Source organism: Tursiops truncatus, chromosome 19, assembly GCF_011762595.2.
Source record: "Tursiops truncatus isolate mTurTru1 chromosome 19, mTurTru1.mat.Y, whole genome shotgun sequence".
NCBI classification, from domain to species: domain Eukaryota; kingdom Metazoa; phylum Chordata; class Mammalia; order Artiodactyla; family Delphinidae; genus Tursiops; species Tursiops truncatus.
In genome coordinates, this window is record NC_047052.1 from 6,459,803 (window position 1) to 6,484,671 (window position 24,869).

The 24,869-nt window shown below is 44.9% G+C and overlaps 1 protein-coding gene across 1 annotated transcript in view; it reads right to left on the reverse strand.

Moving 5' to 3' along the window:
- Nucleotides 1–1,444: 1,444 nt before the first annotated feature.
- Nucleotides 1,445–24,869, reverse strand: part of HSD17B2 (hydroxysteroid 17-beta dehydrogenase 2) — a 61,674-nt gene continuing 38,249 nt past the window's right edge. Inside the window, exons 3-5 of the mRNA XM_019940508.3 lie at nt 20,704–20,889; nt 7,036–7,173; nt 1,445–2,298 (exon numbers count right to left, since the gene is read on the reverse strand). Of these exons, the coding sequence (XP_019796067.2) occupies nt 1,937–2,298; nt 7,036–7,173; nt 20,704–20,889 (686 nt within the window). The 3' untranslated portion in view covers nt 1,445–1,936. The remainder of the gene's footprint in view (nt 2,299–7,035; nt 7,174–20,703; nt 20,890–24,869) is intronic.

Below are 24,869 nucleotides of genomic sequence, written 5' to 3' on the forward strand. Positions count from 1 at the left end.
TTTTGGAAATCAACACTTGATTTTTTTTTTCTGTTCTACCCTAAAACAATGGTGTAGAACCAATGGACAGTCAGCATGACCAGCCATTAAAAATGTATCATAGGGCTTCCCTGGTGGCGCAGTGGTTGAGAGTCCGCCTGCCGATGCAGGGGACGCGTGTTCCTGCCCCGGTCCGGGAAGATCCCACATGCCGCGGAGCGGCTGGTCCCGTGAGCCATGGCCGCTGAGCCTGCGCGTCCGGAGCCTGTGCTCCACAGTGGGAGAGGCCGCAGCGGTGAGAGGCCCGTGTACCGCAGGAGAAAAAAAAAAAAAAAGTATCATATTAGTATTTTATAACTATTTATCTCACTGTATCTTCTTTTTATTATTTTCTTTGGGGTAAAATCACAGAGCATTGTCAGTTTATCTACTGTCAGTTTATCTACCCAAACCTCCATGGGGTTGGAAAATAGAAAACCTGCACATTCTAGAAAGGATATGGGACAAAGGGAGGTTTGCAATGAGCAAGATATCTGGACCTCTGCTTCCCTCATGTCAAGCTGGGTTTTTTTCTGGTTACTTTCATGGCCCCTCTGTTCACCAGCTCCTCCCCTTTTGCCTCTACCAGGTGAACTTGGCTACACCTCCCTTAGTATCTGACGTTGCTCCTTTCAGCTGGCCTTCTCCAAGTGATAATGCTGCCTTTTCCATCCTGGATGCTCAGATGGAGGCCACAGGGATGGTTACTATGGACACCAAACCCAGAGAGTCACATGCCCCATGTCTGCCAAAAGACCTCAGGGGCACTGCTTGAGACGGGAGACCTCATCCTATTATCCCCAGGGCTCCTGGTAGAGGAAGGGAGAAGAGGGGCATGGAGCGCGGGTTACATACAATGAATCCAATACCTTGGAAGCAGTAGTTACAAGAGGATATCAATGCACAGTGAGAAAGACTCGATTTGACTGTGGTCCTTACCATTTCCTCCTCCTTTTCTCCCTTTCCTCTCTCTTTTCCCTCTTCATCTCTCTTTCTCTTCTGCCTCTCCTGGCAAGCAGTGGAGTCCAACCTGGATTTCAATTCTAGCTCTGCCTTTTGTTAGCTGTGTGACAATGAACTAGGAACTTAACTTCTCTGATCCTTAATTCCCTTACCTATGAAGTAGGGGTGAAGATTCCTACCTCCATTCTCAAATGAGAACTAGATGAGAGAATATCTGAAATCTATTCAGTGTAAACACCCAATTAATGCTCTCCATGGTGATCATTTCCACCCTGCAGTAAGTCCTACTGAAACCTCACAACCCAGACTGAGACTCAAACCCGCCGTCTTTTCACTGAAATCACACACCTGGTCTCACGACTTAATGAAGCTCAGGTTCTTTATGTCTCATCACAGAAGGAATTCAGTGAGAGACAAAGTGATAGGTAAGAAGTAGATCTACTGAGAGAGATACACACCCCGTAGACAGAATTTGGTCCATCTCAAAAGGCTTGAGCGCACCCCAAAATATGGGGTGGTTAGTTTTTATGGGCTGGGTGATTGCATAGGCTAACGAGTGGGAGGATTATTCCAACTGTTTCAGGGAAGGGGTGGGGATTTCCAGGAATTGGGCCACCGCCCACTTTTTGGCTTTTTATGGTCTGCCTCGGAACTATTATGGCGCCAATGGGTGTGTCATTTAGCTAATGTATTACAGTGAGCGTATAATGAGGCTGAAGGTCTACTGGAAGTTGAATCTTCTGCCATCTTGGGTCTAGTCGGTTCTAACCAGTTTTATGTCATATGCTCAATGTCTATGTCATTCTTTTCAAGTTTTTGCCCTGCCCCCTTCCCTGCTGTCTCACTATTCAACCAACAGAGTTCACAGGGGCTGCAAGGTAGGAAACCACAACTTTAATGGGAAGCTCGAGATTCCCTTTCATTCCAAGACTCTTAATATTTCCCACTGATTTGCCTACATGGCCTCATTCTTCCAGTTAGGCATGCTTAACGCTCTGGGCATGCTCTTTCTATGGCTGTGCATTTTTTTGCTAAAATAATCAAATATGCCAGTAGGGCTAAAGGAGACAAAGCAGAGCCACAGGTAAGACATTTTCCCCGGTGCATAAAATGCAAAGGGGCTCTTAGCAGAGATGGCATGCTGGACGTCCAAGAGGACTGGGGAGACGTCCATTACAGAGTAGGTTTGCATGAACATGAGAAAATTGCGTTCCCTAAGGATATAGTCCTGGCCGTAGTCCTCTTGCACGTCAGGGGTGAGGTGGTCCAGGATGTTTTTCTCCAGCTTGTCCCACATGTCACTCGTGCCTGCGATGTCTGAGATGCAAGAAAAAAAGAGAGGCTCTGATGCTGGGAAGGCTAAAACAGGCATGTCCTACCCCTAATTGGGAAGAAGGCCCTGTGAATTGGCTCCTGTTGGGAAGGATATTCCCAAATGCCTTTTAAAGCATGTGCTTTATAATGGCAATTCTATTCTTTTAAACATACATACAGAACAGTGCACAGATGAATACGTTTCCACAAACAGAATAGCTCATGTAACCAGCAACCAGACCAAGAAAAGGACAAACCAGCCTCGGCCACCTTTCCAGGAGCCCCTGTCAGATGAACAGAGTAGAGTAGCTTTGCCTGACTGTAGACATATGCATACGTGGATGCATGTATTGTGTAGTCAGTAGCTTTCCATTCTGTAAACATGCCATAAATTATTTATCTATTATACTATGATGGGTGTTTGGGTTGTTTTCAAGTTGAGGCTTTTACGAATAGTGCTGCCACAAACATTCTAGTACATATCTTTTCATGACTATTATATACAATATAAAATATAATGTATATAATATATATTATCTATACAATATGTATATACCTACATATATATGTACACATATAATTTTTTAAAATATAGCAGTAACGCCTGCTTCTGTGTATAAAATTAAATATATAATGTTGGGAGTTCCCTGGTGGCCTAGTGGTTGGGATTCCGGGTTTCCACTGCCATGGCCTGGGTTCAATGCCTGGTCAGGGAAGTTCCCGCAAGCCATGCGGGCAAAAAAAAAAAAAAAGGTTAAAAAATATGTCATGTTGAGCATCATGCTATCTATTTTTTTTTAAGTCTTTCTTGAATTTGTTACAGTGTTGCTTGTATTTTATGTTTTGGGTTTTTTGGCCCCAAGGCATGTGGGATCCTAACTCCCTGACCAGGGATCGAACCCATACCCCACCCCTCCCATCTCCCCCAACCCCGCCCCGGCACTGGAAGGCGAAGTCTTAACCACTAGACCACCAGGGAAGTCCCTCATGTTATCTATTTAATAAATATAATTTTAATTTCATTTTAAATAATACATTAAATTTTAACATAAATTATATGTGATTAAATATATAACCATATATTTAATATAGAAGTAAATTCTTGCTTATTATATAAAATCTAATAGTATCTATATAGTTACTTTAAAATATAGTAGCAATGGCTGCTCAGTATATAAATAATGAATAATAAGTAGATACATATGTTTTTAAAATTAATCTCCTCTGAGGAAACTTACAGTGTCGTGTGTCATTCTACACTCCCTTCTTGCTCGTACAAACATATAGATATGTTTGGCTTTGGCTTAATTTTATTTTACCAGGAACAAACAAAACACAAAAAGGATCATACTATACGTATTTTCCAGGAATTTGCTTTTTTGTTTGTTTGTGGGTTTTGATTTTTGTTTGTTTGCTAAGTAATGAATCACAGACCTGCCTCCTGGTCAATGGCTATAGTTTGAAACCAGAGCAGCAGAATTTTCCATTGAGCAGCTTTTAGTCACCATTTCTCTATCAAAGGACTTGCCAGTCGTTCCTAGGTTTCACCATTTCAGGGAACGCTGCCATCACCAGCTTTGCACAATGTATCCTTTTGTTTTTCGGCATTCACTTCTTTAGGCTACAGTCCCCAAAGGGTGGCTGTCTGGTCAAAAAACACATTCATTTTGAATTTTAACAGCTAGTGCCAGATTACTTTCCAGAAAGGTTGCAGCAACCCACACTCCCTCCCACAAAGTGTGTGATTGCTCAGGGATTGCTGTGGGGATGAATCTTTGCTAGCCTGGGTGACTCCTGGATACCAGGACTGCAGGGGAGCCTCACTATGAAATGTAAGCCAGTGAAATCCAATTATACTCATGGAAATGCAAACGGAGTTTCAATTGCTCATTTCTCTTCATGAAGGCACAACCATACTCAAAGAAATGATTACCCTGACAGTTACTACTCCAGAGGCTTCTGCATCTTAAAAAACATGTTCGCATGTACTATTGTTCCTCCAGCTACTTCTGCCCCAGTCTCTACTCTCACAGGGGATTCCTTTTCCTCTCCACTTCCTCCCTCTTTAAACACCTCATGGACTTTCTAATCACTCTTGTGCCTACCCTGTCCAAAATCCCCAAAACTCTCTTTATTGATGACAAAGCCACCACCCTTTTGTCAACCTTCATCTGCCACTTTTTTTTTTTTTTTTTGTGGTAGGCAGGCCTCTCACTGTTGTGGCCTCTCCCATTGCGGAGCACAGGCTCCGGTCACGCAGGCTCAGCGGCCATGGCTCACGGGCCCAGCCACTCCGCAGCATGTGGGATCCTCCCGGACCAGGGCACGAACCCGCGCCCCCTGCATCGGCAGGCGGACTCTCAACCACTGCGCCACCAGGGAAGCCCCATCTGCCACTTTTGACACACACTTGCCCATCCCCTGCCACTTTGGGGCTACACACAATAGAACTGGTAACATGACGTGGATCCAAATCCCATCTCTGCCTCTTATCAGCACTGTGGCTTGAGAAATTCCTTAACTTCTCTGAGCCTTGGTTTTCTACCCATATGATGGGAATATTATGATGCCTACCTCATAGATGAGGATTAAGTGAGATTGTACACATAAAGTCTTAAAATCTGCGAAGCGTGCAACATGCTTGAGCTAGTTTTTATTGCAGGGTACCCAAAAAATCTGATATGTTTCCCTGAATGTCTTCAGGAGCTCTTTGTGTCCCTAAAGATTCCTTTCCTCATCCCCCACTTCAAATGTCATTCTCCAAACTTAAGTCCTCAGCCCTCCACTGTCTGGCCTGTTGCCTTTAGAGAGACCATCAAATATCAGCTTTAAACTGAGGACATCCTGATATAAAAGAAAGAACCAGGCTCTGCACCTAGGGATCTGGTTTCAAATTCCCCACCATCGTGGTGTCACAGATGTCCATGCTGAGCTATATATTACCCATCCTACTTCAGTGTCCTCACCTGGTGAATGATGTCAATTAAACCTACTCCTCAGGGGTGTGATGCAGATTAAAACATATATGGAAAGGATGAGAGTAAAATTGGAATGATAATTAAGGAAACAATTTGGAATTATCCAATAAAGTTGAAGATAATTAAAATCTATGATCCAGTCATCCCATTCCTGGGTATATGTCATAGGAAAAATTACACACACATACGCCACGGTAGGTGTGCCAGAAGGTCCACAGCTGAATTGTTCACAGTTGTCCAAAAGTGATCCAAATATCCCATCGATAGTAGAAAAATTGTGGCATATTCACAGAATACTAGCAATGAAAATGAATGAACTACAGCTACACACAATATAAATGAATTGTGAAAACATAATGTTTGGTGAAAGAAGCCAGATGCAAAAAAACCACATACACATTGATTCCATTTAAAGTTCAAAAACCAGTGAAGCCAAACTATTGTTTGGGGATGCCTGTATGCATGGAACATTGTCAAGAACAACAAATAAGCGAATGTTACAAAAAGTATGACAGGTTACCTGCTGCAGGGAGGAGAGGGCTAAAACTGGAGAGGACCATGTGAGGGCTTCTGAGAGCTGGCAATGTTTTATTTTTTGATCTTGATGTTAAGTACATGAATTTTTATAATATTGATAATTTATTAAACTATGTGTGTATATGATATATTTCTCAATTAAAAAAATAAGTTCAACAATATCAGGAAAGAATGTACGGAAAATGGCTAGTGCCTGATAAGAACAGCTGCCCAAAATGCTAGCTATGACAACTTCAGTGAGTCCTTGAAACTGTAACTTAACTGCAGGGTTGCTCTCTGGTCCAAAGGGAATCTTGCGTCTGTGTGTTGGAAGTTTTCGTTGGCTGTGTCACCAAACTCTCAATCCTCCTGCCACGTTCAAATTCAAATTCATCATTCTCCCCTTCCACTAGCTGTCAGGCAGCTTTTTGTGCTCTGTCTCTCAGGCTGCCATATTCGGCATCATCTTGGACCCACCCTCCTTCTCCATCAACTCCCCTCAACTCTCCCACCTGCCCAGGGAGTCCCCAAGTTGGAAACCCCTCTCAAGACTTCACCTTCCCTCCATTCCTGCTGCCCTGGTCCCGCCTCTCAACCTGAGTGGCCCAGGTCTCGTTCCCTCAGTTTCCTTCCCAGATGAGCCCGTTCACCGAGTCTTCGTGCTCCTCCTGGACAACTCTGGGAGATCCTGGCTGCTAAATGCTTCAAGACAAAGTTCTGCTTTTCTTTTAGATTTTTATCTGGTGCATTTGGGTTAATATTCAGACCTCTAGGGTTTGTTCTTTAGTGTGTTAGGCATCCCTCCCAGTGTGTGGCCTTTTATTAGATATGCTCTTTTACACCTTCATTTAGATCACCGATTACATGGTTGATGACCCAGAACTAAGGACTGAGCCATGGGGGTCATCTACATCCGCTCAGAGTCCAGAAATTCAGGGAGCGGAGAGGAGAGGATGGCCATCTCCTCCCGGGGTAGAAGGATGTGGGTCATGTCCTTCAGAGGGGAGGAGGTTGTGTTTGAAAAATACGTAACATCAAAACTTAATTCCTTGGTGAAAGGCGGCAGGGAGCAACCGTACACTGCAAAACCTGGCACCTGCCCCCTCTATACTTAGAAGAAGCCCACCCATCCCAACCCCTCTTTGGTCCACCACTGAGGGGTTTGTCTTGAACTCTGTCAAAACAAAGGACCTTCAGCATCCCTTCCAGAATGAATATTGCAGAGCTCTTGGCCTCAGACACCTACTTGTTCGGAAGCCTCCAGGCTGGATGACAGAGACTTTAACTCCCCATTTGGATAGCTCTTGTCTCATGACTGCTGAAAACATGGTCAGAGCTGCCTTGGATGAGCTATAGGCTGCCAACTTCTCCATTGGAACCCCTCCTATGGGAACAATGGGAGAAAAAAAAATCAGGTCTGATGTTTTCATTTGTTCATCCGCTAAGTATTTAGATGGCACCTACGTCATTCCAGGAACTGGTATCAGTGGTGACTAAGGCAGAGGAAGGAAGACAAATGCCCTCTGTATGCAGGTGAACGCATATTCTTGGTCACATCATTGTCTGGCTTCCTTTGCTTTTGCTTTCCATGCCGGCTTCATCACAGCTGGTCCAATGGCAAACCAAGCATAAGGCTTAATCTCTCCCAGCTTCTAAGCTAAATGTGGCTTAGGCAGGATAAAGAGCATCTGCCCCAGCCTCTGACCTTCCAGTTTGGCCAACCTACATTCTGAGATTCTGGGTGGACATATCTTTGGGGAAGTGGGGGCAGAGTGGGCACCATTCTCTCCATTACAGAACTTGTAGTTGAACAAATTGGGTTTAATACTTGTTGCAGAATAATGGTCCCTCAAAGATGTCCAGAGATGTCTCTGGAACCTATGAATATGTTAGATTATATGGAAAAGGGGGAACTGAGGTTGCTAATCAACCTTGAGATCATGAGCTTAGCCTGGATTATCCAGGTGGGCCCAATGTAATCACAAGGGTCCTTACAAGTGAAAGAGAGGAGAGAAGGGCATTGGAATGAGAGAGATGGCCCGATGTTGCTGCTTTAAAGACAGAGAAATGGGTCCATGAACCAAGAATGCAGGCAGCCTCTAGAACCTAGAAAAGACAAGGAAATGGATTTGCTCATAGAGCCTCCAGAAGGAATTCAGCCCTGCCAAAACATTGGTTTTAGCCCAATGAGACTCATTTCAGACTTCTGGCCTGTAGAACTGTAAAATAATAAATTGGGGGTTAAAAAAAAAGAGGGTGTGAGAAAGGACTTATTCTAGGAGGGCTGGCTAGGGCTGGGGGCAGACGCTCTTTATTCCACTTGAATCACATTTCTTTTAGAAGCTGAGCGAGATTGAGCCTTAAACTGCATCTCTCATTGGACCAGCTGTGAGGGATGAGCTATGGAAGGCAGAAGCAAAGGAAGCCAGAAAAGTGGTGTGACCTTACTTGGAATAAGGTTCTCTGCAGATGTAATTAAGGTACAAATCTCAAGATGAGACCATCCTGGATTAGGATGGGTCCTAAATCCAATGATGGCTGTCCTTGTAAGAGACAGAGAAAGAGAAGACACAGAGAAACAAGGGAGCAGACCATGTCAAGATGGAGACAGATTTGAGTGATGCTGCCACAGACCTAGGAATGCCTGGGACTACAGAAGCTGGGACAGGCAAGGAGGCATTCTCCCTTACAGCCTTCAGAGGGAGGTGGCCCTGCCAGCACTTTGATTTCAGAACTTCGGGCCACCAGAACTGTGACAGTATAGATTCCTGTTGTTTTAAGCCACTAATTTGTTACGGCGGCCCTAGGAAATGAATACGGGTGTGTTCCTGGTGTTCTTTCACTGGAAGACATGAGATTATGAAGGGGTTCAGAGCACCCAGGAGATCTCATGGGGAACCCAGGATGACTGAGCCCATGACATTAACGGTCCCAGGTTTGGCAAAGATTTCCCTGGTCAAAGAAGCATCCACTGGCTGAATTGATGAATAAACTGTGATACAGCCATACAATGGAATACAACTCAGTCACTAGAAGGAATGAACTTGATACGCACAACAGCATGGATGAGTCTCAAAATAATTATGGTGAAAGAAAGAGCCGGACAGAAAAACAGTATGTATTGTATGATTCAATTTATTTATAATTGTAGAAAATGCAAACAAATCTATAGTGATAGAATGGATCAGTGGTTATCTGCTGGGGGGCCAGGGTATGGGTTAGAATGGGGGACAAGAAAGTCTGGGGAATGAAGGTCATGTTCACTATCTTGATTGTGGTGATGGATTCCTAGGTACATATCTATGGACCTTGAGGGCATTATGCTAAGTAAAGTAAGTCAGAGAAAGACAAATGCCATGGAATCTCCCTTATATGTGGAATCTTTAAAAAAAAAAACTACAGAAAACGCTAATTCATGGATACAGAGAACAGATTGGTGATTAACAGAGGTGAGGGGTGGGGTGCTGGGGAAATGCGTGAAGGAGGTCAAAACGTACAAACGTCCAGTTATAACAAATACATTCTGGGGATGTAATGTGCAACATACTGACTATAGTTAACAGTACTGTGTTGTATATTTGAAAGCTGTTAACAGTAATTTTTTTTTATAAATTTATTTATTTATATTTTTTATTTTTGACTGCGTTGGGTCTTTGTTGCTGCGCGTGGGCTTTCTCTAGTTGAGGCGAGCGGGCGCTACTCTTTATTGTGGTGTGCGGGCTTCTCATTGCGGTGGCTTCTGTCACTGAGGAGCACGGGCTCTAGGTGCACGGGCTTCAGTAGCTGTGGCTCGCGGGCTCTAGCGCCAGGCTCAGTAGCTGTGGCGCATGGGCTCCGTGGCATGTGGGATCTTCCCGGACCAGGGCTTGAACCCCGTGTCCCCTGCATTGGCAGGCGGATTCTTAACCACTGTGCCACCAGGGAAGTCCAAGATAGTAAATCTTAAAAGCTCTTATCCCAAGAAAAAAATTTTAACTGTGAGGTGATGGATGTTAACCTTATTGTGGTAATCATTTTGCAACGTATACATATAGCAAATCATGTGGTACACCTGAAACTAATACAATGTTATATGCCAATTATAGCCCAATAAAACTGGGGGAAGGGAATATAGGCATTGAAGTAGAGATACCTAGAATAGCTAATGTCAGTTATCATCATTATTCTTACATGATTATTAAAGCTTTGGTCTGGGACTTCCCTGGCAGTCCAATGCAGTGGGTGCGGGTTTCATCCCTGGTGGGGGAACTAAGATCTCACATGCCGCGTGCGGTATGGCCAAAATGAAAAAAAAAAAAAAAGCTTTGGTCTGGCTCACATAACTTCCTTTTGAGAAAAACTCATCCTTACCTCCCTGTCTTTGTAGGAAGGCTGTCAGTCAACGGTTCTGTCCTCATTCAGAGAGGCAGCCTGACCGATCATAATACCCCACCCCTGGACCCGGAGATTGGTTTGGGGCTGGGCACGTGACCTCAGCTGAGCCAGAGTCCTGATCTAGATCGTGGAAAGGAAATGCTTTTATGGTTTATTCCTGGCTACTTAAGTGTGATAATGGTGCAACACCGGCACTCCCAGGGGCCATTTCTGCCCCCACACGGGAGAAGGGAAGCAAAGAGAAGCAGAGGAGCGAGAAGGGAGTTCAGAAAGCTGGAGGTAGGTGTTGAGGACGGAAACGGGGAGTGGAGGTGGGGGAGAGTTACGATGACTCGAAACTTGGTTCCAAACAGTCGGTGAGCTAATCAACTCCTTCTCCCTTCTTTAAGTCAGTCTGAGGTTTGGCCCTGTCACTTAAAAGGAAGAGTCCTGAAGCTTAACTGCTGAAATTTCAGTATAGTATCTGCCATCAAACATTCAGCTCTGGTTCCCATCTTGTCACGTATGACCAGCTGATGCTTGTTTAAATGATTTTTAGTTTCACCAAATCTTAGTTCAAAATCCAATTCCTTCGTTTGACTGGGGAGGACGGCCAAAGAAGTTAAAGCAACTTGTTCAAAGTTTCAACCCAGTCTGTGCGGTTAGACTATGCTCATTTCTGTACGGTTTTTAGAGGTGAGGTGAGCTTGGCCAGTTGGAAGGAAGGTTAGCAGAGGGCAGCAGGTAAAGAGCCAGCTTCTGGAGCCAACACTGCCTGTGTTCAAATCCCAGCTCTGCCATTGATTAGGAAAGGCAGTTAAAGTTAGGAAAACCAGTTTATGTTTATGTGCCTGTCTTTTAATCTGTAAATTAAGAATAATGATAATACATGTATCACGGGGTTGTTGTGAAAGTTAAGCGAATTAATATATTAGAACAGTGTTTGGCACAAAATAAGCTCCCTATTAGGCCTTCCTATTATTTGCCAAGGCACTGGGATTTTTAAAAGCTCCCCCAGGTGATTCCAATGGGCAGATAGGGTTGTTAAACACTTCTAGAGAACATCTATGATTTTTTTCCATTTATTTCTGTCCTCTGGACATGTAAATATTAATACAGCTTGGGCTCTTGAAAAACTGAGATCTCTGTTTTGGTTGTGGAAGTTGTGATCTCAGAAGTTGGATAGTAACCTGGCAGTGCTGTTTGATCCTTGATCCAAGTCTCACAGATGTGGGGCATAAGGTATGTTGTGTTTCAAGAGACTGAAATTAAAAGAGACTTTCTAGTGCTATGCTGGAAGAAAGTTCTTCTGCTTATATATTTGGTTTTGCTTGTTTGTTTTTGAGCTACATATGCCTTGGTCAAAATATATTTCCTTTAAATTATGTTGAGCGAAAGCCGGTTTCAAAAGGTTGCATACTGTATGATTCCATTTATATAATATTCTTGAAAGAAAATTACAGAGATGGAGAACAGATTCATGGTTGCCAGGAGTTGGGGATGGGGTGAGTGTGTGGATGTGGCCATAAAAGGGGTATCTCAGGATTGTTATGGTGCCGGAACCATTCTGTATTTGATTGTGTTCATAGTTACAGGAAACTATACGTAGGATAAAACTGCACAGACCTATAAACACACACACACATAAATGGGTGCAGATATAACTGGTGAAATCTGAATAAGTTCTGTGCATGGTACCAATGGCTTTGACATCGTACTGTAGTTATGTAAAATGTTATCATTAGGGGAGTCTGGATGAAGGGCGAACAGGACTTCCCTGTACATTTCCTTTCAGCTTCCTGTGAGTCTAATTATTTCCAAATAAAAAGTTTTAAAATGCATACTCCCTTTAAGACACGCTTAGGTGGCTTCCCTGGTGGTGCAGTGGTTAAGAATCCACCTGCCAACGCAGGGGACATGGGTTCAAGCCCTGGTCCAGGAAGATCCCACATGCCGCGGAGCAACTAAGCCCGTGAGCCACAACTACTGAGCCCACGCACCTACAGCCAGTGCTCCGTAACAAGAGAAGCCACTGCAATGAGAAGCCTACGCACTGCAACGAAGAGTCGCCCCCACTTGCCGCAACTAGAGAAAGCCCGCGTGCAGCACCAATGCAGCCAAAAATTTTTTTTAAAAAGAAAAATTAAAAGACACGCTTAGGTCAGGAGAACTGCCTAGCTCCCATGTAGGTCTTCGGCCATACCAAGATCATAAAGTCTCCTAACATTTTGGTAAATAAAACTAAAAAATTAAGTTTATTGAAGTTTGGCATGGGAGGCCCAAAAATCAAGGCCTGGCTAATTTGAAATGTTAAAACATGAGAGAAGCGCCCTAAGCAAGCTAGAGCTTTTGAAACATTTTCTGCCAAGGCTGCAACCAAATTTAAAGTGACAATATACTTCTTCCTCACTCCATTCCACGCTCACCCCCATCACTGATGGACGTGGCTAATGCAAAGGCAAAACTTTGCCCTTAGGGCAGTACTCGCTTAGGAGGTACAAAAACTGAATGCTGGGGTTCCCCCTAATCGTTTCTAAGTAGCCAGTGCTGGTAAATGGCTCAGAATATGGGGTGACCTTGTTATTCAGTGACTTAATGGAACACCTAGTCAACAATGGGACGTGTTTTAACCAACCACGTACAGACCTGTGGACTCTTTCCATCCTTCATAACTGCAAATCATCTAGCCCTACTTGGTGTAGCTACCATGAAGGCAGCATCCCCCTCTCTTCTAGAACATACCAGTCCCCCCCCCACCCAGCTTTTCTGCCTCAGGGAACTGCTCAGTGAATTTGTTCCCTGGCAGGAATAAACTCAGCATTCATGTTTCTGATCACTCTGGTGGTCCTTGTCTTTCTGGTGGTCCTTGTTTTGACCTTATGGCATACTGCTGGCCGTGGCTAACACGGAGGGAAACTTGAAATTACAATCCTGGAGCTTACAGAATTGTGAGGCCCTTTCCCCACAGCCCCCTCAGGGGGCTCGGTCCTGGTCTTTGCCTGACTCCTTTGGTGTGACATAAGCAACAAGTTAGTAACATTTCCCAAGGTTCTAGCATTCAAATGTTCTTGATGTCCTCTGAGGTAACACAGGGCCGCAGAACACTCCTCCTAGCCATAATGATCAGCACCTACCAGGAGATCCTCTTGTTCCTGACCTAAAGCTAACATATGACCATATAGGAATTACGGAAAAGAAAGGGCTTTCCAAGCGAGTGCTCTATTAACAGGACAGAAATATTGCAGCTTTTCAGCCTGAGGCGGTATAGGTAAGGTGTGATTTTTTTGATTTATAATAAATATGTATTTGGTCATGGTTGCTGTTTCTGGCACAGGGCTTCTAAAACCCTGGGAATTTCCTAAGTGATGAGAGTGGCAAAGGTTAACGAGGACTTTTGTTATGTTAATGGAAGGAGAACCTCTCCTAAGGATGGGCGGAGGGCTGGTTGCAAGTGGATCCAATTAGAGGGGTGGGACTTTCAGTCTCTCCTCCGGGAGGGGAGAAAGATTGAGATCAATCACCAGTGACTAATGATTTAGTCAATCACATGCTATAAGGAAGCCTCCATAAAAACCCCAAAGGAGGGGGTTGGGAGAGCTTCCAGGTTGGTGAGCCGGGAGATTTGGGGAGAGTAGTGAGTTCAGAGAGTGTGGAAGCATCACACCTTTTCCCTGTGCCTTGCCCTGTGCATCTCTTCATCTGGCTGTTGATTTGTATCCTTTATATCCTTTGTAATAAACCAGTGAGTAATCCAGTGAGTAAGCAGGTTTCCTGAGTTCTGTGAGCTGCTCTAGCAAATTAAGCGAACCCAAGGAGGGGGTAGTTGGTACCTCTGATCTATAGCAAATCGGTCAGAAGCACAGGTGATAACCTGAGCTTGCCACTGGCATCCAAAGTGGGGTTGGGGGGCAGTCTTGTAGGACTGAGCCCTAACCTGTGGGATCTGATGCTATCTCCAGGTAGAGAGGTAGAGAGCTTCAGAATTGAGTTGAATTGTAGGACACCCTGCTGGTATCTGAGCATTGCTTGTTGGTGTTGGGGTAACTCCTCTCTCCAATATGGAACCAGGTGCAGGACACTTTTATAGGGGTACCAGGGTCCCATGCCCACAGCAGCTTTCTCATTTTCTAATACCTTCGCAAGCCAGAACACCCATGACCTTGTCTCAGGAGAAAGTAATGAGGGCTCCCAGCTGGTTTCTGCCTCCTCCAAGGTCAACTGGACTCAACTCAAGTAACAAAGTCCCGGGAATTCCCTGGCGGTCCAGTGGTTAGGACTCCGAGCTTTCCCTGCCGAGGACCCATGTTCAATCCCTGGTCGGGGGACTAAGATCCCACAAGCCATGCAGCGCGGCCAAAAAAAAAAAAAAAAGGAAAACAAAGTAACCACCACCTGGTGGTCAGGTGGTTAAGATTCCGCGCTTCCACTTCAGGGGGCGTGGGTTTGATCCCCGGTTGGGGAAGTTCCACATGCCGCGTGGTGCAGCCAAAAAAAAAAAAACCAAAAACTTTAGGCATGGTTAGCAGAAATTGGAGACTAATAGCATCTGGTTGTTTCCTTGTAATTTGACAGTCTCTGGGGATTCGACAACTGTTTGGTATCAAGATCAATGTCTGGGACCTTGTTCAAAGTGTGATTGAGAAGCAGCAGCTGGGAATCTGTTAGAAGTGCAAGCCCTCAGGTCGTGCTCCAGACCCCCTGAATCAGAAATTCTGGGGGTGGGGCAGAATTTTTTTCTTACTGCGGTAAAATACATAAAACATAAAATTCACCTTTTAACCCTTTTAAGGTGTACAATTCAGTGGCTTTTAGTACGTTTACAATGTTGTACAACCAATAGCACTATCTAGTTCTGTATCTTCATTGCCCCGAAAGGAACCCCCATACCCCAGCCCCTGACAACCACTAAAATGCTTTCTGTCTCTATGGGTTTGCCTGTTTTGGACATTTCACATAAACAGGATTGTCCCAAGATATGGCCTTTTGTGTCTGGCTTCTGTCACTTAGCACAATCTTTTCAAGATTCACCCTTCAGAGTATCAGTGCCTCATTCCTTTTTATGGATTAATAATATTCCATTGTATGGATAGACCACATTTTGTTTATTAATTCATCAGTTGATGGAAATTTGGGTTGTTTCCATCTCTGGCTGTTATAAATAATGCTATGAATACCTATGTACAAGCATTTGTTGGAGCACCTGTTTTCTGTTCTCTTGAGCATACACTTAGGAGTAGAATTGCTGAGTCGTAACTCTGCGTTTAATTTATTGAGGAACTGCCAAGTGTTTTCCACAGAGGTTGCACCATTTTACGTTCCCACCAGCAACTCAGGAGAGTTCCAGTTTCTCCAGACCCTTGCCAACAAGTGCTGTTTTCTGGTTTTTTGATTATAGCCATCCTTGTGGGTGTGAAATATTATCTCATTGAAGTTTTGACTTCCTGCAGTCGTTATTAAGTAGCTCCCTGGTGTGTCAAATGCATCTGAAGTTTGAAAAAATTGTCCAGGGACCAGTAGCAGTCACTTAGGAACTAGTTATAGAAATACAGAGTCTTGGGCCCCCCTCAGACCAACTCAGTCAAATTCTGCATTTTAACAAGACCCCCAGCTGATCACTATACACATTAATGTTTGAAGCACTGGTGTAGGAGGCAGCCCTAAATTGCTTACACTTCCTAAGCATTGCTTAAACATACTAGCGTTAGGGTCTGTGTTTTTTTGCCCTCCCCCGCCGCCCCCCCGTTTCCCTGTTGTGTTCTTGCTTGGTAATCTGGAAAAGTGAGAGGACCCAGAATTTGGAGTTAAATCAACCCAGTTACCAGCACTGACTTCATTGTTTACCAGGTGGATGATCCTGGGCTAGAGTGTGCTTGATCTAAAAAGGAATCAGTATCTGCACCCTGCACATGTTAGAACTGAATGACTTCAGGGGTGTAAGCATCGAATTCAACTCAGCATGAAGACATTCACTCCATCTTGCTCTCCCCTCTCCCCCTTACCCTACGCTAAGCCCTGGCTAGCGTGAGAGTTTTAAGGAAACAAATCTCAGCTTTGGCTTCCCCTCATGTCACTGAGCAGCTGAGACTGGCTGAATGATTTGCCAGACGATTCCCTTAAGGCAGCCAACTCGGCAAGAAAAAAAATCCAGGAATGATCCCCTTGTCAACTCCTCCGGACTAAGTAAGACCAGGCTCAAGTTTGGAACTGTGAAATCTGCCGGATACCTAAAGTCTGTAGACTTGTAAGACTCTCTGAGGCCACTTACTTTGGTGTCAAGTAATTTTCATGCATTTTAAATAGCTCGAAGTGATGGGCAACCATTACTATCTCTCAGTAGAGAGGTCCCTGTTACTAGGGTACTTTCTGTGTACCAGTAACTGTGCTCAACACTCAGAATCCACAATGCGTTTAGATCTACAGTTGAGACCAGAAGTTCTCAACTGGGGCTGATTTTGCATCCCACCCCCACCCCAGTGGACACGTGGTAATACCTGAAGGTCAGCACTGGGTGCTACTTGCATCTAATGGGTCAAGAACACAGATGTTGCTAAACATCCTAGAATGCATCGGACAGCCCCCCACAGAAAGAATTAGTCTCCCCCAGATATCGATAATGTTCAGGTTGAGAAATGCTGCCTTAGACTCAGGAGCTGTGTCACCCTATCACGACAGAAGATGAAATGGACAGAGACAAGTGGGGCTACTTGCCCCAGTTCACCCAGCTAGTAATACAGGAGCACGATTCAAAGCACAACGGGCTCAACATCCCTGAGGCCTTAGTCGTTTTATAAGGTTTGCTTTCAGCTGTTCTCGTTCAATCACAGCTTATGACATAACATGGGTATTTACTCTGCAATTTCTTAAGAGGAAAACTGGCCAGAAAAGACTTTTAGACCTCTCAAACATAAAGATTTTTCAAGTGCCCTTCGTACAATCAATCAAAGAGTCATCTCCCACTTCCTACAATCCTTGGTTAAATATCTATCAAACTTCCTTGCCAGGATTTGGGTTAAAGAGCTATTCTATTTCTGTGGGAGGGATGATAAACATGATTACAGGGGGGTGGTAAATCCTCCCAGAGAAGATGTGGTCAAATGTGGAAGTAGTGACCTGTTGGGCTTATTTGCCCAGGAGCTAGTGTGTGACAGCAACAGGATGGAACAGTCCCAGGTGGCAATGCCAGCAGTTGGCAGGATAAAAAGCCACAGGTGCCCACAGAGCCAGCCTCTTCATGGCAGATGGCTTTTGGGTCTCTAACTCTACCACATGCCAGGTGCAAGGCTGATGCTTAAAACCGTGTCATTTCATCTCATCTCACCACAGCCCTAAGAAGAAACGATCATTATTATCCCCATAGGAAAATGCAGAAGCTGCAACTCAGAAGTTCAGGACTTTGTCCTAGGTTACTCCATTGTCAGTGGTAAAGACAGGATCAAAACCTAGGCAGTTTATCCCCCCTGAATTTTCCAGCTTCTGGAAGTTACCTGCATTCTTTGGCTCATGGCTCCTTCCTCCATCTTCCAACCTCTCTTTGAGTCTGACCTTCCTGCCTCCCTCTTACAAGGATTCTTGTAACCGCATCAGACCCACCTAGATAATCTAGGATCATCTCTGCCTTTCAGATCCTTAACTCAGTCATACCTGCAAAGTCCCTTTTGCCAAGTAAGGTCACATATTCCAGGTTCCAGGTTTTAGGTCATGCATGTATTTAAGAAACCACTCTTCTACCAGACCAGTTGCCTACTCACAGTATCCTGAGACACGTGCTTTGGGGTTATTTACTACGCAGCAGTGGATAACTTGAACAGAGTCATCAGTTCCATCTCAGCTCCTCCTGGCTCATGCAAACTTCCATGATAAATCTACACCATTGAAATTCTTGTCGTGCAGAGGGTGGCCGAGGTGCCAGACTCAAGACAACCTGTGGGTCAGGGCAACCATGAACTCCTTTTGGAGAACACTTACTGGCTGTCTCCCCCTCTCTCCATAACTCCATCTTCAAAATTAGAAAAAGACCAGGGTGAACTCCCAAATAAGTACGTTTTCCAAAATTACTATTACATTAGCTTTGCCAAGAGACACATCATCAAGTTGGCATCACATTGGATGTGAATTTTGTGGATTGGTGGTTGGTTATATAGTGTCTTTTACACATGCCATGACTTTTCTGATTCTTGTGTTACAGTCTAGCTTCTTATCCCCTTGCTCAAAAATCTTTTCCATTGTTTTGCAAAACACTCATCAGCAAAATGCTAGGGATTCTGCTGAACTCCTCTGCCCCTCATCAATGAGGGAAACTATAAGCATGATTTAAGATCTTTGGCTCCTGTCCTCTTACAAACACCTGCCCTGTCGAGTACATACGCTTCCTTTCTGTTCTGCTTTCATGCTATTGTTTTAACAACTTTATAAAATTCCCTGGGTGGTTTCTGAGTCCTGCAAATGAACCTATTTCTAGAGTTTCCTTGAAACATAAGGATTCAAAGCTGGATGTGATGAAGGAAGACTCCATACATCTTGGTGACTGACTGGGTGGGAGAAAGGAGAGAAAGGCACAGGGAGAAACAAATCCAAGAAGGCTCAAAGCTCTGAAACCTAAAAGACTAGGAGATGAACAGAAAGAAGTCAAGAGAGGAAGCTCTGAATGGTCTGATAGAAAGTTTAGCTTCAGACGTGTTGACTTGGTGACGATGGTAAGATACTGGAATGGAACTAGTAAGGCTGGGTATAAAAGATTATGCATGTCCAGTGGTGAGAATAGGAGTGAGATGTGTGATTTATTTTAATGCTCAAACATTTTCCTCCAGTGGAAATATGTGACAAGTCCATTCAAAGTCTTGGCTTAGAAGAAGTTTTAGAGGTCAAGTTGAAGGTGTATGAATGGGCATCCTCTGTAGCGTAAATTCGTCACTTGCCCATTCATTCATCTGCACACTTGCATTTTTTCATTTATTAATTGCGCTTCTACTTCACGCCAGACACTGGGCAGGTAGTGTGCATATCAGTGATACATAAGTAAAATCTTATGAACGAATCTTATGCTCAAAGTTGAGAACCAAGAGAGGAAGAGAAAAAACTTCCTTGTCACTGTGTCAAGGAGAAGGCAATGATAAGTCTTTTCAGTAAATATTTGTTGAATGAGTGAGGCAAGGGAGCATGTGAGACTTTTCCAGATGTACCAAATTGTACCAGGGAACTGAGAAAAGTGAGGTTTCTACAGAGGTCAAAACTGTAAAGGCTAAGTTCAGAAGAAAGTTAAGGGTGAAATATTGCAAATGTATTTTCTCAGGATTTGTTTGCTTTAGCAAGGTAGCAAAATAATTGGAAATATTTTGCGGTTCTCATAAAATTTGAAATACAGTACTCATTGCTCTTAACCATCTTAGACGTCTCTCTCTCCATCCTTTCTCCTCCTCCCTCCTTCTTTTCCTTCCCTTCCCTTTCCTTCCTTCCTCCTTCCCTCCCTCCATCCCTCCCTCCCTCCCTCCCTCCCTCCCTTCCTCCCTTCCTCCCTTCCTCCCTTCCTTCTTTCCTTCCTTCCTTCCTCAGGCCAACCAGCAACGCTAGTGACACACTCACATAGCTAGTAAGTTAGAAGAAGTTGCTAAGTTAGAACCAGGGAAGAAAATATGAGGGACAACGATTGTCTAGAAAATACACAAAAATGACTCCCTTAAAAAAAACAACGAAGAAACCAAAACCAACCAACCAAATAGTTGGATCCTTTATTTAAAAAAAATATATATCACTCAGAACCAACTGATCCAACAGTGAAGAGTGGTATTCCTCAATGGGAAGGCAGGATCCTGGAGTCCAGAGCCCACCCTCTTGGCTTCCCTCTCACCCGTGCAGTGGCCCAAAAGACAACCCCATGGACACCACTCAAAGCTGAGTAAGGCTCTGAGGAACCCCAGTTTGGAAATATCTGTTCTAGAAGAAACAATCAGACATCACATGCATGGGCATTTTTTATGGAAGGGAGATCGTTAAACCCTTGACTTGTTGACTATCTGTTCTCTGAAATGGAGAGAGATGAGTTATCAAATGTCACACCCTGCCCCAACTGCCTTGAGATTGCAGAATGATGGGAATTGTCTTATGGAAAATCCTAGCAGGCAGCCAACTGAGACACAGGGCTCTGACAGTGCCAACAGAGTGAAGACATTTGCTGTTCATCTCACAGGAAACAACAGAGTGTGCAGCATTCAGGGAGGGTTGAAAACAGGTTCCCTGTCACGATGACGTGAAGTGTATGCAGGATTTCCTTTCCAAATCTAGGAAGCTTGTGCATTAGTGGTCACACTGTGAAGATGTGTGAGAGCCGTAAATCCCCAGTGATGAATAGATGAGTTAGAAGGTAGGTAAGAGTCAGTACATGCAAGGATTTGAAAGGAAAGAAAGGTTTTATTGTACTCAGATCAACGGTAAACACACGATTTGACTATTCTTCACCCAGCCCTGCGTGAGAGTGCCCTGCTTTCTCGTTCAGCCCCCAGGGAGCACTGAGGGTCACATCTTGCATGACCAGCACCCATGACCTTGTGGGGAAAGGTCAACTCACCTGCCATGCTGCTGATGTTCACCAGCCTCCCCTTGGATTTCCTAAGAAGGGGCAAAAATGCCTTTGTGACTTCCACGGCCCCGAAGAAGTTCACGGCCATGCATCGTTTGTATTCGGTCATGGGAATGAGCTCCCCGTCAGTTGGGAGGCCAAGGATCCCAGCATTGTTGACCACAGCCCACAGTCCTGAGGACAGAAGGGAACAACTCTGAGGTCAGGCAAGATGGGAGAGTGGGAAGATTTTTAACCCTTCAAGCTCTGAAGTCAAAAGGGCCCCTTTGAGATTTGGGATCTAGGCAGATCACTTCAACTCTCAAACCGTAGGCTCCTTGATTACTTGTGAAATATTAAGCAATGATTTTTTGCAGGAATATTCTTTTGCCTCAAAGCCCTTTCCTACATCCGGCAGCTAGATATTTGTTATACCTGTGGAGGGATGACACAGCAAGGAGGAGATTTAATCAAAGTCTACCTCATGTTTCTCCCTCAAAGGAGTGTGTGGAGACAGAATGATACCTTTCGGACATGCAAATATAAGACGATATATCTTATATGCAGTGCAATGGTATAAGATCCTGTCTTCCCTTTTCCTTCGACTAGAAAAGATTCCTTAGTCCGGGAAAACTAGAGCAGAATTGCCAAGAGCTAAAAAGATTGCAGAGTCCCTGAGCTCTAGGCCCTTCCCCAGCCAGCCTGATCCCCTTGACTGACCAGGATCACCCAGAGGGCTTGTTCACACACAGGTCGCCAGGCCCCACCTCCAGAGAATCTGACTGGGGATGTCTGGGGTAGGGCCTGAGAATCTGCATCTCTAACAAGTTCCCACGTGATGCTGATGCTGCAGGCCTGGACCACACTTGGAGAACCACTGTCCACAACTAGTGATTTTTCATCTTTGACTTCACATTAAAATCACCTGGGGAGCTTTTTAAAACCCCAATGCCCAGGCCACACCCGAGCCAATTAGATCAGAAATTGTGGGGTGGTGAAGAAAGGGCACCTTGGCATTAGTAGTTTTTAAAAGTCCCTACCAAGGGGCTTCCCTGGTGGCGCAGTGGTTGAGAGTCTGACTGCCGATGCAGGGGACACAGGTTTGTGCCCCGGTCCGGGAAGATCCCACGTGCCATGGAGCGGCTGGGTCCGTGAGCCATGGCCGCTGAGCCTGGGGGTCTGGATTGTCCCTACCTAGGTGATTCCAATGTACAACCAAGCTTTGGAATCATCGCCCTAAACGGTAGCAGACAGGTAATACAAAAACTGCAGATGTTTTGGAGGAGGGGGATCTGGAGCAGAAGTGAGTGACCTGGGTCCTCTTTATTTTCTAATTTCTGGGCTTTTCAAAAAAATTAATTTATATATTTTTGGCTGCTTTGGGTCTTCATTGCTGTGCACGAGCTTTCTGTAGTTGCGGCAAGTGGGGGCTACTCTTCGTTGCGGTGCGCGGGCTTCTCATTGCGGTGGCTTCTCTTGTTGCGCAGCACGGGCTCCAGGTGCACAGGCTTCAGTAGTTGTGGCGCACGGGCTTAGTTGCTCCGCAGCATGTGGGATCTTCCCGGACTGGGGCTTGAACCTGCGTCCCCTGCATTGGCAGGCAGATTCTTAACCACTGCGCCACCAGCGAAGTCCCTGGGTCCTCTTTACAGAGGAGCAACATCCGGGGTATGTTCAGCTAGATAGACCTGAAGCAGATTCTCTGAGTTCTCTGAGCCTCGGCATGGTTTAGACCAGCTGTTTCTCAAGGTGTGGTCCAAAACCAGCAGCATCAGCATCAATTGGGAACTTGTTAGAAATGCAAATTCTGGCGCCCCACCTCAGACCAGCTGGATCAGAAACTGATGATCAGAAATTGTTGTTGAAGCTCAGCACTGTGATATAACGTGCCCTCGAGGTAATCCTGATGCACACCCAAGTGCGAGAACCAGTGGGCTATGCAGAGGAGCAGAACGAGCCTCAGTGCTAGCAAAAGCCCAGAAATGGCAGGAGGCACCAACCCTAACAGTGCCTTTCTGATGGCTTCCAAGAGGTAGGTAGCAGCCAACCTGCATGAGGACTGGACAGAGCACTGGACATCTCAGCAGAGTCCAGCATGAGGCACTGACCATTGAAGATGAAATGTCCCATCCCCAGGAATTTAAGATGCTGCCCTGGGGAAATGGGATAAAGCTCAAAATGACTGAAACAGTTTTCGCCACGTGGCAGAAAGATGGCTCAAAATAGAAACTGCACTGACTTATAGAAAATAAAATTACATTTCTTGCACACCTGAGTTGGTGGTCTGACATTTACATGCAATAATGATTGGGAGCATTAAGTGAGATGATGCCTGGCACGTAGTAAGAGCTCAACAGCTATTACAAGGATGGTGATGGGAGGAGAGGATGCCTCTACTCCCACCTCCAAGTGATGGTTTTAATTCACTCAGCCTGATGCACACCTTTGACCAGTCCACATGCAGGTGGCAGCTTGAGAATGCCCTAAAACAGGGGCCAGCAAACATTTTCTATAAAATGGTGGATAGTAAATATTTTAGCACTGCACGTCCTACTCACTCAACTCTGCCATTACAGACAATCTGTAAATGAATGGGAGTGGCTGTGTTCCAGTAAAACTTATGGACATTGACATTTGTATTCCACATAATTTTCATGCGTCAGAAAAATCTTCTGATTTCTTTTAACCATTTAAAAATGTAAAAACCATCCTGAGCTCACAGGCTACACAAAAACAGGTGGCAGATCTATAGAATATTCTTTAAATGACAAAGTTAAAGAGATAGAGAACAGGTTAAGGATGAGAATAGGGCTCTAAAAAGGTAGCATGAGAAAGCCTGGTGGTGATGGAACAGTTCTGTATCTTGAGTGATATACATCTCATTTCTCAGGTGTATATTGAGCACTTACTATATGCCAGGGGCTGTGCTTAATGTTGAATGAATGGAAGATAGGAGTTCTTACTGACTGCTTGCCTCATGTCAGGGACTCTTGTAAGTGCTCCGTATCTAATAACTACTCCTTCAACTACCAAATGAAGCAGATAATATTACTCTCTTTTTGCTGGGAAGGTCAGCTGTAAAGAGGATGTAAGCAGGAAGTGCTTGAGGCCTCCACGGAAAACCCCCAAGTGAAGGCATAAACAGGAGAAAGCAGAGCTAAGAAACGGAGACTGGGTGCTGATGACATTGCTTAAGTGCCTGGATCCAGACATGCCTGAAATCAACGGGCCTTTTTAGTTATATAAGCAAAATACATTCGCTTTATGCTTTAGCAATTTTGAATTGGGTTGTGTCACTTGCGTCTGAAAGGATCCTGTTGGAGACATGGTTCTGGTTCTCAAGGAACCTTGTGGTGAGGAATGAGAGATGGACAGATTTGTATAATTGGTAAGACCAGTGTGTGCAACGGATATCAGGTGAAGGTCCAGAACAGGAAGTGAATGATGTTACCTGGATTACGAGGAGGGTCATGCAAGAGACGTTTGAGCTAGGTCTCCTTTGAGAGTAGAGTCTGCAGCTGGACAGAAGCAAGAGTCTAGAGGAATGGAGTGAGGCAAGAGGGGAATTTGGGTAAGAGGAAGCTGGACATGCAAAGATGTAAACTAGTACATTCTGTTCTGGAAACCATTCCAGAATTTACTGAGTGGACCAGCAGGTATTGCAGATTAAGGGTTTGGCAAGGGCCATTTTCCTGAAGGGCCTTCGAATCCTTGTTAAGGTGTTTGGTGGTGGATGGAGAACCACAGAACCATTCAATGAGGCAAAGCATAGGCCTTGCTCCTGGGAGGAATGCAAGACATGGAGGCTCTGATTATCAAAAGGTTTTCAGGATGGGCTTCCCTGGTGGCGCAGTGGTTGGGAGTCCGCCTGCTGATGCGGGGGACGTGGGTTTGTGCCCCGGTCCAGGGGAGTCCTGCGTGCCGCGGAGCGGCTGGGCCCATGGGCCGTGGCCGCTGAGCCTGCGCTTCTGGAGCCTGTGCTCCGCAACGGGAGAGGCCACAACAGTGAGAGGCCCGCGTACCGCAAAAAAAAAAAAAAAAAAAAAAAAAAAAAAAAAAAAAAAAAGGTTTTCAGGAAATGGATGACACTATAAGATGTGCACATTGTAAAGACCACTTTCCATTTGGAAAGCAATGGGGAAGGAAAGCCTTGTTGCAAGGAGGCCATTGTGGGA